Source organism: Balaenoptera physalus (genome assembly GCF_965194825.1).
Source record: "Balaenoptera physalus genome assembly, chromosome: 6".
Lineage (NCBI taxonomy): Eukaryota > Metazoa > Chordata > Mammalia > Artiodactyla > Balaenopteridae > Balaenoptera > Balaenoptera physalus.
The window spans coordinates 136,860,169-136,873,398 of record NC_138885.1 but is presented as its reverse complement, the minus strand read 5'-3'; the positions used below and the strand labels follow the sequence as shown (position 1 = coordinate 136,873,398).

The 13,230-nt window shown below is 52.8% G+C and overlaps 1 protein-coding gene across 11 annotated transcripts in view; it reads left to right on the top strand.

Moving 5' to 3' along the window:
• HDAC4 (histone deacetylase 4) overlaps window positions 1–11,831 on the top strand; it is a 291,774-nt gene extending 279,943 nt beyond the window's left edge. For 10 of the 11 annotated variants that reach the window (XM_082466245.1, XM_082466244.1, XM_082466242.1 and 7 more), the window contains 3 exons: window positions 5,554–5,638; window positions 6,657–6,798; window positions 7,203–11,831. In XM_082466245.1, the coding sequence (XP_082322371.1) occupies window positions 5,554–5,638; window positions 6,657–6,798; window positions 7,203–7,242 (267 nt within the window). In that variant the 3' untranslated portion in view covers window positions 7,243–11,831. The other variant, XM_082466243.1, reaches the window with a different exon arrangement.
• Window positions 11,832–13,230: the final 1,399 nt, after the last annotated feature.

The window sequence follows — 13,230 nt, the reverse complement described above, 5'->3', positions numbered from 1 at the left end:
AGGCTGAGGGCAGAGGACTGCGGGGGAAGAGGAGGACCGGAAACGGACCTTGGGAAACAGCCCTGGTGAGACCGCGAAAAGGGCCACAGAGAGAAGGGGAGATGCGGGCGAGCAGGTAGGGACGGCCCACAGGTCCCATCTGCTCTGACTCTTACGTGGGAGAGAGTTTGCAGGTGCCTCTGTCCGGAGGATCCGCGGACACAGGAGAGCAGGTCAGCAGAGCCGGCCTGCGGGCAGTGGGTGTGGGTCAGCTGGAGAGCTACGGGGGTCCCTGTTAGACATCTTCCGTCTCCTTAAGAAGAAAGGAGGGCAGGGGCACCTGCTGGGGTGGCCGGGGGTCTGAACCTGGAACGGGGCTGTGAGATGTGGGAAGGTTACCGCTGGGCTGGGACGGCGGCTGTGTGGCCGCCCCGAGGGGCTCTGAGGGTGGGGATGGGGCCTGTGCACCTGAGGACGGGGGCCTGGGCCTACGTCATCTCACAGTTTCCTGGCCGGCCCAGATATTCCCAGCAGAGTGGAGTTTTATGTATTCTGAAAAATACAAACTCTGACCTAGGTTCCTCCAGGATATCCTAAGGGCTGTTTTCTTTGGTGCTGTAACCTCTTGATTCTTGTCGCTTGCGGTGAGGGCCCTTGTAAACTACAGAGTAGGAAACCATCTCCACACCTACTGCGACCAGCGAAGCCCCGGGCAGTGTGTCCGATCCAAGGGTGCAGGGCTTTCTCGCCCTGGAGGTCGGACGCTCCTCATGAGTGGTTTCTTGCCCACTTCCCCCGAGGCCGGCTTCTTAAAGGTTGATCTCAGGATAAGCCTCCTTTCCAGTTTGGTTCTGACGTCCAACACATGAGGTACACGTGCCACAGGGCGGCTGAGGGCTCCCTGCCTGTCGCTCGGGACACGACGTTGTCCACAGCCGGCCCCCTCTTCTCTCCCAGGGGAGGCCCTCGAAGGTTCCCCAGCTTGGCTCCTTCCAGACACAGGCGGGCATGCGAGGGCACACGGCCCAGCTCTCTGAGCTCACGCGGCCTGGACCAGACTTCCCACCAGTTCCTTCTGGCCGAGCAGGGCTGCGGCCACCTGTTTGCTCTCCGTCTGGGGCTGCTGGACGCCTCTCTGTCCTTCAGATCTCCCCGCCAAGCTGCCCACTTCTCTGCTCCCCGTCTCGCCTGCCCCGCTCAGCCCTTCCCAAGAAGATGGGCACTCTGCGGCCCCCACCCGCTCAGCGCGCCTGACCTCCCCTCCCCGCCCCTTCCCCGCCGTCTCCACTCGGGGCCCTGCGTGAGCATCGCCACCCACCCCCGCCCGCCCCGCAGACCCGGGACCCTGCTCTGCGTTTCCCACTAGAATGACGCTCTGTGAGGCCGGGGGGAGGCTTGTCTGTTTTGTTCCCTGTTGGTTCTTACTGGGCTGCTCAGTAATATCTGTTAAATGAAAGAATAAAATCCCAAGCAGTAGGGGATTTTGATATTTTGAGATGTGGATTCTCCCCGCTTCCCGGATGTTTTGTTGTTAGTCAAGGCTGGGAGCGTGCGAAGCCCCGGGGCCGGCTAGAGACGAGGGGCCGCCATAGAAATGGGAGGGGGCAGACGTGGGCTCGAGGTGCTCGCTGGACGTGACCGTGGCAGAGGGTGCTGGGAGGAGGGCCAGCCGCCAGCCGCGTGCGGGTCCTGCTGGGGAGATTAGCCGTGGGGATCCCCCCCAGGACGGGGAGCTGGGTTTAATGTGAGAAAATTCCTGGTGCCACGCTCTGACACACCCCTCTGCCTCGAAGTGATAGGTGATTTTTGGAATGAGTTACTTTTTTTTTTTTAATTTTTTTTAAACAGCTTAAATTTTATTTACTTATTTATTTATTTATGTTTGTGTTGGGTCTTCGTTTTCTGTGCAAGGGCTTTCTCTAGTTGCGGCGAGCGGGGGCCACTCTTCATTGCGGTGGGCGGGCGTCTCACTATCGCAGCCTCTCTTGTTGCAGAGCACAGGCTCCAGACGCGCAGGCTCAGTAGTTGTGGCTCACGGGCCCAGTCGCTCCGCGGCATGTGGGATCTTCCCAGACCAGGGCTCGAACCCATGTCCCCTGCATCGGCAGGCAGACTCTCAACCACTGTGCCACCAAGGAAGCCCTGGAATGAGTTACTTTTTAAAGAATGGTTTTTCCTTAAAAGTGATGAAACTAAAATTCTAGCAGACTATTAGAGTTGGGCCATAACAGTCAGGACACAGCAAGTTATGCTGCAGTGAGGACCGCAAACCTAAAAGGTGTGTTTTCTGCTCCAGCTTCGTGCCCGCGAGGGGCCTGGGCTCTGCCCCTCATCTCCCTCAGCCTAGGGTGACCGGGGCGCTCGGGGACACGCCCGTCTTCACGGGGATGCCCAGTAGTGGGGGACAGCAGGTTGGTCCCGGGGAGGCTCCATTCCCGAATCTGCTGTCTGGCCCCGGACTCACCGGGTCGGCCGAGAGTCACGCCCGTGCAGTCTCCTGGGACAGGAGGGCAGCTGCCTCTCCGAGGCAGATCCTGGTGGAGGGAGGGGTGGGTCCCACGTTTACGAGGTGGCATCAGAGTCTTTGTCCTGCAGACCCTCAGCAGTGGGTGACGAACCTCAGCGACACAGCGTCTCACGTTTGACCCTGCCAGTCTGCAGGGTGGCACGGCACCAGGTGTGGTAGAGGATCACTTCCTCATCCCCTGGAGGCCAAGCACCTTTTCACGTGTCTCTTGACCACTCAGCCTTTCTCTTTGTGTCTTTTGCCCATTTTTCTATTAGACCATCTTTTTCCAGTTTATTCTTGGGGGAAGGAATTGGATGGAGGGATGGATGGGTGGGTGGATGGATGGGCAGATGGACCAGTGGACGTTGGGAGCCCCCTCTTTTGCTCTTCTCTGGAAGAGTGAGTGTAGGATCCGAATAATCTGTTCCTGGACTGGGACGGCTCTCCTGGGCCGTGGGTCTCCTTTGGGTGAAAATTTTAAATGGCTGATTTAGTCATTTTTTATCCCTTCTTGAATTAATTTTGGTAAGTTACATTTTACCAGGAATGTTTTCCGTATCAGCCACGTTTTCAGAATTATTGGCGGAAGTTAATATTGTTCCCTTACTGTCTTTCATCTCTGCTATTCCCGTAGTTGTGGTACTTCTCATCCTAGTGTGTTTATTTGTGGCCCCCCCCTTTAGTATTCTTGATCAGCCCTGCCAGAGCTTGTCGATTTAATTAGTCATTTCAAAGAATCAACTTTCAGCTACAGTATCTTTTTTTCTTTCAAAATGTATTTCTGCCCCTTTCTGTGTATTTCCTTATCTTCTTTCTCTGGGGCTATTCTGTTCTCGTGCTCATTTCTTAAATTCAGTTATTAGTTCTCAGTCTTGTTTTCCAATATGTACCTTGAAGGTTATAAATGTCCCCCAGCACCATGTTTAGCTGCATCTCACACACTGTGATGTGTGGCATTTTCATTATTTTTTATTTCTATGCATTTCATAATTTCTATTATGATTTCTTCTTTGACCCACGATTGGTGTGTTTATAATGTCCAGCCATAGTGCTCGTGGCTCTTTTTGTTTTCAGTGTCTAACAAATGGCACTGTGCTAAGAAAAGGTGGTCTGGGTGACAGGTATCCTTTGTGGAGACTTGCTTCAGGGCTAGTACGTGGTCAGTCTGTGCAGACGCTTCCACATCCGTTTGAAGTGACATGTGTCCCCCGTCTGTTTTACAGAGTGTTCCATTTATTCCCACGAAACCAGCCTTGCTGACTGCGCTGTTCATGTTTTGGTTTTCTCTATTGATTTTTGTCCGCTTGTCTGCTTGATCTAAGCAAGACCTGTCAAAATCTCCTACTAGGATGGTACATTTATCCGTCTCTCCTCCTAGTTCTGTCCATTTTCACTTCATACATTTGAAAGCAATTTTACTAAATATATACAAATTTTAAATCATTGTATCCTTTTGATGAGTTGAAATTTGTATCATTGCGTAGTGACCTTCTTTATGTCCAGTTATGGTTTTTTTCCTTAAGTCTGTTGGACCAAACACGTAAGGTGGTGCACTGGCCTCCCCTTTGTTGGGTGCGCCTGGTGTGTGGTTTTTAGCCTTCTTCCAATGTTTCAGGTGTGTCCTTGGCAAATAGCGTAAGGCTGGATTCCATTGTCATGTGTCATGTCCTGTCCGACTGTCTGTGTTTTACGTGCAGCTGAAGGTGATGCCTCGGTTAGTCACGGAAAATCCTCGGCCGTCGGCACCTTCCGTTACCCACCCCCCAGTCTCGTGGGGACGTTGACCTCCTTCTGTCCCTTGTCTCCGGGCTGCGTTCAGGCTCATTTCTTCAATTGTTGCTTCCAGGTTACCAGTTTTCTCTCCAGCTCATCTCACTGTGTTCCTAATTTCTAGGAAATTATGTTTTCATTTCTAGAAGTTCCATTTGGCTCTCTCTCAAATATTCCGTTTCAGTTTCAGTGATCTCTGGTCCTTTCACCATTCGTTAGTATCTCATTTTTATTTTTAATATATTAAACATGCTTACTTTAAAGCTGATCATTCCAATAATTAAAGTCTTGGAGGATCTAAATCTTCATTTTTTTCAAAAAAAATTTTCACTTGGGGATACTTTCAGATTTACAGGAAAGTTTCAGAGCTGCACACGTGTCCCTGCAGACCCCTCAAATAATTCCCTCTGTTATTACGGTCTTACTCAGCATGGGGCGTTTGTCACAACTGAGAAACCAACCCTGGCACATTACCGTTAAGTAAACTCCAGGACGGAGGGAGCTTTCACTCGTTTTCCCCTTTTTCTGTTTCAGGGTCCTTCTCCTTAGTCCCCTCTGGCCCATGACAGTTTCTCAATCTTCTGTTATTTTTCATGACTCCAGCAGTTTGGAGGCAGGCTGGCCAGGTGTTCTGTAGAACGTCTGATTCTCTCCCTCGTGCCTGGGCTGGAGCGAGGGGCTGGAGGAGGAAGACCCCGTGGTCGGGCGCCCTTCCCATCCACGTGGTGCCGTCCACGTGGCTCACCTCTGCTGGAGCTGACGTGGGCGCTGAGACAGGGTGTGCACATAAGTTACTTGGAATCCCTCTTAAGGCAGATGCATCTCTTCTCGCTGTTTATTTGTTTACTCAGTCAGTTATCACGCCAGTATGGACTAGTGGATATTCAAGCACTATTAGTAAAACCCTTATTTATAGGGGATATGAAACTGATATTTCCAAAACATAATAATCATCTCCCCTGATGTTATGCTGTGGTGTCAACAGTGGAGGCAAGCTGCTGCCCTTCTGTACCAGGCACTTCTGGACACCACCCATCGTTCTGCTCACAGAGGAACCCACAAATATACCTGATAGCCTCCTAAGAAAAATACCTTAAGGAAAATAAATCTATTTTGTAAAAAATTTCTATAATAAATGCCAAAACCACATTTGGCTTTTTAAAGCTGTTTACTCAGTTAGCAAGTACACTTTAGAAAGATGCTGACTCTGGACATCCCATCTTAACACACACGGGGATTATACTGACATGATATTGATATTAATTCAGTATGTATTCTTCTTTTTTTTCTCCCAGCTTGATCCTCTCCCAGAAAAGGTTTTACAGCAGAGACCCAATGCGAACGCTGTCCGGTCGATGGAGAAGGTCATTGAAATCCACAGTAAGTGGCCTGGTCCAGTGCTCAGCTGGGAGACCCTCCTGGGGGAGAGACCCAAGGGAGGAGGGAGGACCCTGTGGCCCCGTCTCCCACCCCCGGGCTTCTGTCTCTCTCACTGCCAGCTGCTTCCCCAGGCCGACACGACAGGGACTTGCTTGCATTCAGCTAGAATGCAACGAGCTGGCAGAGACTCTTGTTTTACCCCCGTTCATTTCCCCACAACTTGCTACAGTCATGTCATCGGCTCCGCTTTATGGGGTGAAAGAACTGAGGCTCAAAGAGTCTGTGAGGTCACTTGCTCTGGGTCCCCAGCTGGCAGGGGTGGGACCTGCGTGTGAGCCTGTGTCCTCGGGTCTGGCCTCTACCCCTGGACCAGAGGATCCCACCCTATAGCTCAGAGATCCTCGGGCCTCAGAGACCCAGCACCGGGTGCAGCCCCCTTCCCAGCCAGCCCGGGGGCCCAGGAGGCCGGCGCACAGCCGGGACCCCTGCCCTGCCCTCGTCACACAGCTGCTTGTCCTGGGTGTTCGGGGTGACCCAGTCAGCAGACTCTCCGTGTGGGTGGGTGGAAGCCAGGGTTTCCCTGCTGCGGCCTCGAGCTCCCGGCCTTGGGGCCATTCCCCCCAGCCTCCCCGATGGGGGAGAGGCTGCCTGGACCCCCCGGCCCTCCCAGCACACCCTCCCCCCATCATCTTGGTGGCTCCAGGTGGGAGTTGGGAAGCGCGCCCCGGCCAGCCACAGCACCCCGAGGGAGGGGCCCTCCTGGGAGCCCGCCCCCCATCCCCGACGTCCTACCTCTGGAGGGCTTGGGTCTGCGGGCCACGCAGACGCTTTTCCGAAGAGTCCCGGCCTCTGTGAGTTTGTAACCAGGTGATTCCCTGGCTCCTGTCTCTGGAGAGAGCGCTGCTTCAGAGTCGCCAGTGACGGGTTCTGCTTGAGCCCCTCGGCGCAGGAGGCTGCTGGCCGGCCCCGTGCACGCGGGGTCCCGGTCCCGTAACCGAGTAACCGCGCCCTCCCGCAGGCCAGTACTGGCGCTCCCTGCAGCGGCTCGCCTCCACCGCCGGCTACTCTCTGGTGGAGGCCCAGAAGTGCGAGAACGAAGAGGCCGAGACCGTCACTGCCATGGCCTCGCTGTCCGTGGGCGTGAAGGCCCCCGAGAAGAGGTGAGCGTGGGCACCGCCCGGCCGTGAGTGCTGACGTGGTCGGCGGACCCCCAGGCCTTTGCTCCTGGGCGCCATCAGGTGCACGTGGTGTCTCCACGTGGGCCCTGCCAGGCTCACCGGGGCCGGGAGGGAAGGAGGGAGGGCGGGCAGGTGTCCAGGACCGGGCGGCGTGGCCACCTCTTTCCAGAGCGCAAGACCCTCAGAAACACTTGAAGGGCATCTGGCCCCAGAACGCTTACCTTGGCAGGGGTAGCTAGGAGTTGGGGGCGGGGCAGTGGGGTGGCAGCAGCCGTGGCGGACGGGGACGGGGACGGGGACGTGACCTCCGCCCACCCACCGTCTGCTCTTCTCTCCTCCGCTGCCGTGGACCCCCCTCCCCTCCCCCCCCCCGGGCCGCCCCACAGACCCGACGAGGAGCCCATGGAAGCGGAACCTCCCCTGTAGCCGCTCCCGGAGCTGCGGTTCTCTTGTTTGTTTGTCTCCGTCTTGAAGCTCCGCCAGGAAAAAGTTGCTGTCGCCCTGCGTCCTGCCAGGCCTTCTCCGAGCCCGCAGGTGCGGCGGGGCCGGCGGCAGCGGGCGGCCCTCTGCCTGCCAGGACCCGGACAGACGCCGGGACGCGCGGACACAGGGACACGCGGAAGCAGGCGCTCTGGGCTCCCCAGGGGAGCCGCAGAGGAAGGAAGCCTGTGGCGGCTCGGGGCAGAGCTGCTGATCTCGCCGACACGAGAAAACGAAAATGAACATCAAAGATCTCACGACACAAAGCAAACTTGATTAAAACTGGTGCTTACGGTTTGGCGATTCCCCACAACTCCACAGTCTCCGTATAAACCACTCAACTCATCCTGTAGCTTATTTCTTTTTAAGAGAAAGTCGCCATGGCTCTGGCCGGCCTCCGAACACTGCGGTGCACAGTGGGGTGGGACACAGAGTGGGCGAGCGTTTAAGGAGAAAAACTGGACGAAACAGAAATGTGAGCCCGCGGGAGCTGGCTTTGGTTTCTCAAAGCCGGTGGAAGATGCGCGTTTGTGCCTTTCTTTTTATTGCTCTGATGGATTTTTGTGGCTGGGTTTTCTGAAGTCTGAGGAACAATGCCTTAAGAAAAAATAAACAGCAGGAGTCGGTGGGACAGTTCCCTGTGGCCGGTGGGACCAGAGGCCGGTGCGTGCTGGCCGGGCCCTCCGCGAGCAGCCCGGCCATGGCCAGCAGCTCCGGAGGGCTGAGGTCCTGCCACCCTGTTTCACTTTATTGCTGTTGAAAAATGGAGGTAGTTCCAAAACAGTGGCAAATACTGTTGGGGGTTTTGAAGTCCAACAAATTTTAAATGAATCCAAAGTGTTCTTTTCTCGTACATCATATAACAATTGAGTATCTCCATTTGGTTGTGAAGCATGTCCTAGGCACACTTTCAGTGTTACGATCGGAATGCTTTTTATTAAAAGCAAGTAGCATGAAGTATTGCTTAAATTTTAGGTATAAATAAATATATATATGTATAATATATATTCCAATGTATTCCAAGCTAAGAAACTTGATTCTTATGAAATCTTGATAAAATATTTATAATGCATTTATAGAAAAAGTATATATATATAATAAATGCAAATCGTAAAGGTCCCTGGCGAATGAACGACTTGTGAATTAGCTATCAAGGTGCTTATGGAAAGGGATCTAGTTTGAAGCTCATGTATTTCTGAACTCCAGATTGGAGAGCTTTCAATCACACATTCGCCACGGGGCAACTACCCTGCAAGATTGTACTTTCATTTTAATTATTTTCTGCCAGGCCCTTCCCACTCCAAGCCTCCATGCACATGTGTACCTAATGAGTTTTTATAGCAAAGAATATAAATTTGCTGTTGATTTTGTATGAATTTTTCACAAAAAGATCCTGAATAAGCATTGTTTTGTGAATTTTACATTTTTTCTCACCATTTAGCGGTTTTCTGAATGGTAATTAACATCTAAACTTCTTCCTTTCTGAATTTTTGCTTGTCCATTTTTTTTAACTTTGGAAGGTGTTTTCTTTTTTTATTATTTTCCTCCTGTTTATTTTTGTACAGTGAGCACGGAGTTTATTTCCAGAGTGAGCACCAAACGTGCAGCAGGGTCTGGGGTCTGCTCCCCTGGTCCCGTCCCTCGGCTGGACATAGAGCGCGGGGCCTTTCTTGCCGTCTGCGTATTGTGGGCTCGGGGCGGGGATCATCGCAGCGCTGAGTTGGTGGGGGGGGGGGGCTTGCCAGACACCATGGGCCGTCAGCATTCACGAAGCTCGTGTTTAAACTTCTCTGACCACATGGTCAGGATAGAATTTTCACTTCACTTTTCCAAAGACCTTGTAAGCATGTCAGCAACGTGTGGGGCTGGGGGTGCCCCGGCACCCATTCTGGGTTCTTCTGCTGCAGCCACATGGTAGGACCCCGGCCGGGAGGCCTGGATCTTGGAGCCTGTGGCTGCACGGAGCCCGGGCCCGCAGGGACGGTAGACTCCTGACCGGGACAGCCAGCCTTTGCTCTTTTTCTCTTTGACCGTAACTGAAAGTCACTTTTTACTGGTAACTTATTTTCCAGCGCCTGAAGCCACCAAGTGTCATTCCAAAGTGTACGTCAGGTTCTGACTTGAGGGAGTGCAGAACAGCTTGCCCACAGCCGGGAGCCCCCAGCCAAGTCTCAAGTTTGGTGACGTTTACAGGGTAGCTTCTGAAGGAGACTCTGACGCAGCCAGACTTGGACCAAGAGAATCCAGATTCGTGGGCTGGCTTGGTCACCGGGCTGCTGTTGGTCAGACATGGGAGAGTGGTTGAGAGCATGTGCAGGCAGCTGGATCCACCCAGCGGCCACAGCGGTGGCAGGGCCCAGCCGGCCGGCTTTTCTGGCCTTCTCGGCCCCCTTTTACTGCGGGGACCCCCCCCCCCCGCTGCCTGCCCACTTCCCGCCAGCCGTGGCTCCTGGGGAGGAACACATCATCTGGCATTCTTTACAGGTGATGGGTAACACGGACCCTGGTGGCCAAGTTATCTTTGGGGAGATTTACTTCTAATCTCATTCAACAGAGACCACCTCTGCAGAAGGCCCGGTAGGGGGAGCGTTGTCATTTGTTAGCTCACTCCAGCTTCACAGGCGTGCTTAAAGCAGTACCGTGTAGCCTTTTCTTTTCTTTAAAGACACAGCCCTTCTCGACGGCCAGCCGTCCAGGGCAGATGGCGGAGGGCCCACCTGGAGTGCCCGCAGGCCCACCGCCTCAGGGAGGGCCCCTCACACCTTCCCTCTGTGGTTGGTCCCTGGACCTCTGGCCTTTTTGTTCCTTTGCAGAGGCCCTGGGGGCACTGGCCGGGGGTCAGCAAGTGAGCACTTTATATCCCTTTGCGGGAAACCCCGTGATGCCCCGGGACTCGTGGTGTCACCCTGCCTTTGGGCCTTCCCGCTGCGCCAGGCGGCGCCCAAGCCCCACCAGCAGGCGGCCGTCCCCGGGCTGCGCCCGAGCCCCTGGGACTGGCCGCCCCTCCGGTTCTGAAGGGCCACTTTGTCAAAGTGTTTGGGTTTTTCTTTACTTCTTTTCAAAGTTTGTTTCCAGAGGAAGGACCGTTTTGTACTGGTCTGATTTTTGCAGCACTAGCAATGGAATTCCTTGTTTTTAATTTTCGATCAGAACATTCCTTCTCTCCTGGTCACAGCCATGCGTTCATTCCATTCTTCTTTTTGTAGACTTTTGGGCCCACGTGTTTTATGGGCATTGATACATATATAAATATATATATATAAATACATATGAATATATTTTTTTAAGTTTCCTACACCGAGGTTGCATGGGCTGTTACGAGCGGCATGTCTTTATATTGTATACGGATTTTGCACGCCAAACGCGGCAGCTTGGGGAAGAAGAGAAATGCCTTTTTGTTCCCCTCCCATGACATTTGCAGACACAAAAGATAGGAATTTTTCTGTAAAATGAAACAAAACCTTGAAGGAGAGTGAGGGAGGGGGGAACGTTTGCATCTTATTGAACTTATTCTTAAGAAATTGTACTTTTTATTGTAAGAAAAATAAAAAGGACTACTTAAACATTTGTCATATTAAGAAAAAAGTTTATCTAGCACTTGTGACATACCAATAATAGAGTTTATTGTATTTATGTGGAAACAGTGTTTTAGGGAAACTACGCAGAATTCAAAGTGAACTGCCTGTCTCTCGGGTTGATTTAGAGGGATTTGTTCTGTTTGGTTTCTTCCCTTCTCTCCTTGCTCAGGGCGAGGCGAGCGCCGCCCCCCCACCCCAGCCCTGGTGGCCGTCGGTTCTGCTGGGGAACCCGAGGCCCCAGCGGCCGTTTCCGCACAGCTGTGCCGACTTTTCCTGACTTTTAGATCATGTGTGGCTAAGATTTCACTTTAAACTCAGCAGTCGTGAACTGTGCAGCACTGTGGTTTAAAATCATACTTTGCATCGAGAGGAAACCATTTCTTCCTTGTAATGAAGCAGAGCTTTCCCAGCTCAGCTCACTCTGTCTTTGACATGATTAAAAGCCTCCTATTGAAGGAATAAGAAAGCAGACAGTTTCTGTTTGTTTTTGTTGCTGTTGTTGTTTGGGTATGTGTGCTCCACAGTGGGGGCGCTATTTTCCAATTTACGAGAGTGACAAGCATGTCACCATACGTCTACAGGAGGGGGTCGGCCCTGTTCACCCAAGAGCTCCTCGCGGTGTCGTGGAAAACGCCGTGGTGACGACTTCCTGTCCCACCTGACGCCTGTTCGCGCTAATGCAGGCACCGCGCTGGTAGCAGAGACCCGTCTCATCTGTAACTTAATCAGTTCTCTGATTGTCTGGACCTCCCAGTGGTTCTTTCCTTTGCTCAGTGGAGTTGGAGATTTTGTTCTTGGTTTTCTCATTCTTCTTTCCTTCTCTGTGGGTGGATTTTCACCGACTGAGGTGTCCTCCCCTGACGGCCGACTCCACTTCACCCGGAGTCCAGTGTTTGTACCTCATCATACGACTTGTCACTCTTGTGGTGTAAATAAAGAGCATTAATTGCCCTCCCACCTGTGGTTTCTGCCGTGTGCTCTCATCCTCGCTGGCTCTGTGCCGGGGACCCTGGGGGGCGGCTCCCGGGACCTCATCCTCGCGGGCTCTGTGCCGGGGACCCTGGGGGGCGGCTCCTGGGACCCAGCCCATCTGCAGCCCCGTCACCCTCCACCCATACAGACGGCCTACAGGAGTGTCTTCACTTAAATGTCCAATAATTCAAGTCCTTGCGCTATTTCCTCCCCAAAATCCTGGTCTGGAAATGACCTCGTAGGTGAACGAGGCCGAAGGGAAGGGACTAGAGGCCCGGCCTCCCCACAGCCGGGCACTCTCTCCCTGAGGCCGTGAGTCTGCAAACACGGCCCCCAGCAGCACTGCCACCCCAGGTGACCACCGTACTTCCCCGGTGGTCACACCCCTTCCCAGGCCCCCACATCCAGTGACTAATAATTGGGGGGGGGCGGGGGGGGTTAAGGTTCCAGCCCCCTTGGCCCAACTTAGGGGCCCCTCTAGCTACTCCTGGTGGGGTCAGTCTGCCCCCCAGCTGGACTCTCCCTCTGTCAAGTCCTGTTCCCTTCCTCTCTTTTCTCAGCTGTTGACCCCAAGGACACACCTTAAAAAACTTCATGCTCGCCAGACTCCACCCAGGGTCTGCTTTCTGGGAACCCAGCCTGCAATACCCAGGGGCCTCTGACCCCCTTGCCTGAGCCCCAGGGTGAGGCCTGTGGAGCACAGCCACCTCCAGACACAAGCAGAGCTGCCCCAGGCAAGAAACTAGGAGTTGGAGTCACTGAGTTGGGGGTATTTGTTACGCAGTATCATTGCAGCAATAGCTGACTGATGCAGGCAATGTGAAGAGAGAGGAAGCTCCAATGTAACTTGAGCCTTTTCATGCTTAAGTTGATTTTTATGAGGATATATTTATTAATTTACCCCCAATGAGAGGATCTTATTCTAACAGGAATTCTCTTTTTAAAAACGGACGCAAATGAAAAGAAACCTTAAAAAAGTATTTCCAGCTCTATGGCAAGGAGATTCCTGAGGGCAGCTTTTCTTCAGTTTTATCACACTGTAGGTTCTTTGTGACATATCTTTTGGATCATGTTATCTGAAAATTATTTTTTAATGTGTGTTATACAGCACTGATATTTTTTACCTTTTGAAAGTATTAAATACCTCAACCACATTGAGGAGAGAAAACAACACACGTCACATATGGCACGTGGTCACCTGCATCACAGAGGATGCAGGTCAGCCCAGTATGCTCTTCCCTTCCCTTCCCTCCCCAGAGTAAACGCTGCCCTGAAACTGGTGTGTGGACATCTTGTCCATGTTATTGCATCTTTGCTGCATAATTTTATCTCCATAAAAGTAGAAATCAGTGCATATGGTGCAAGTATTTACTGTAAATGCCTT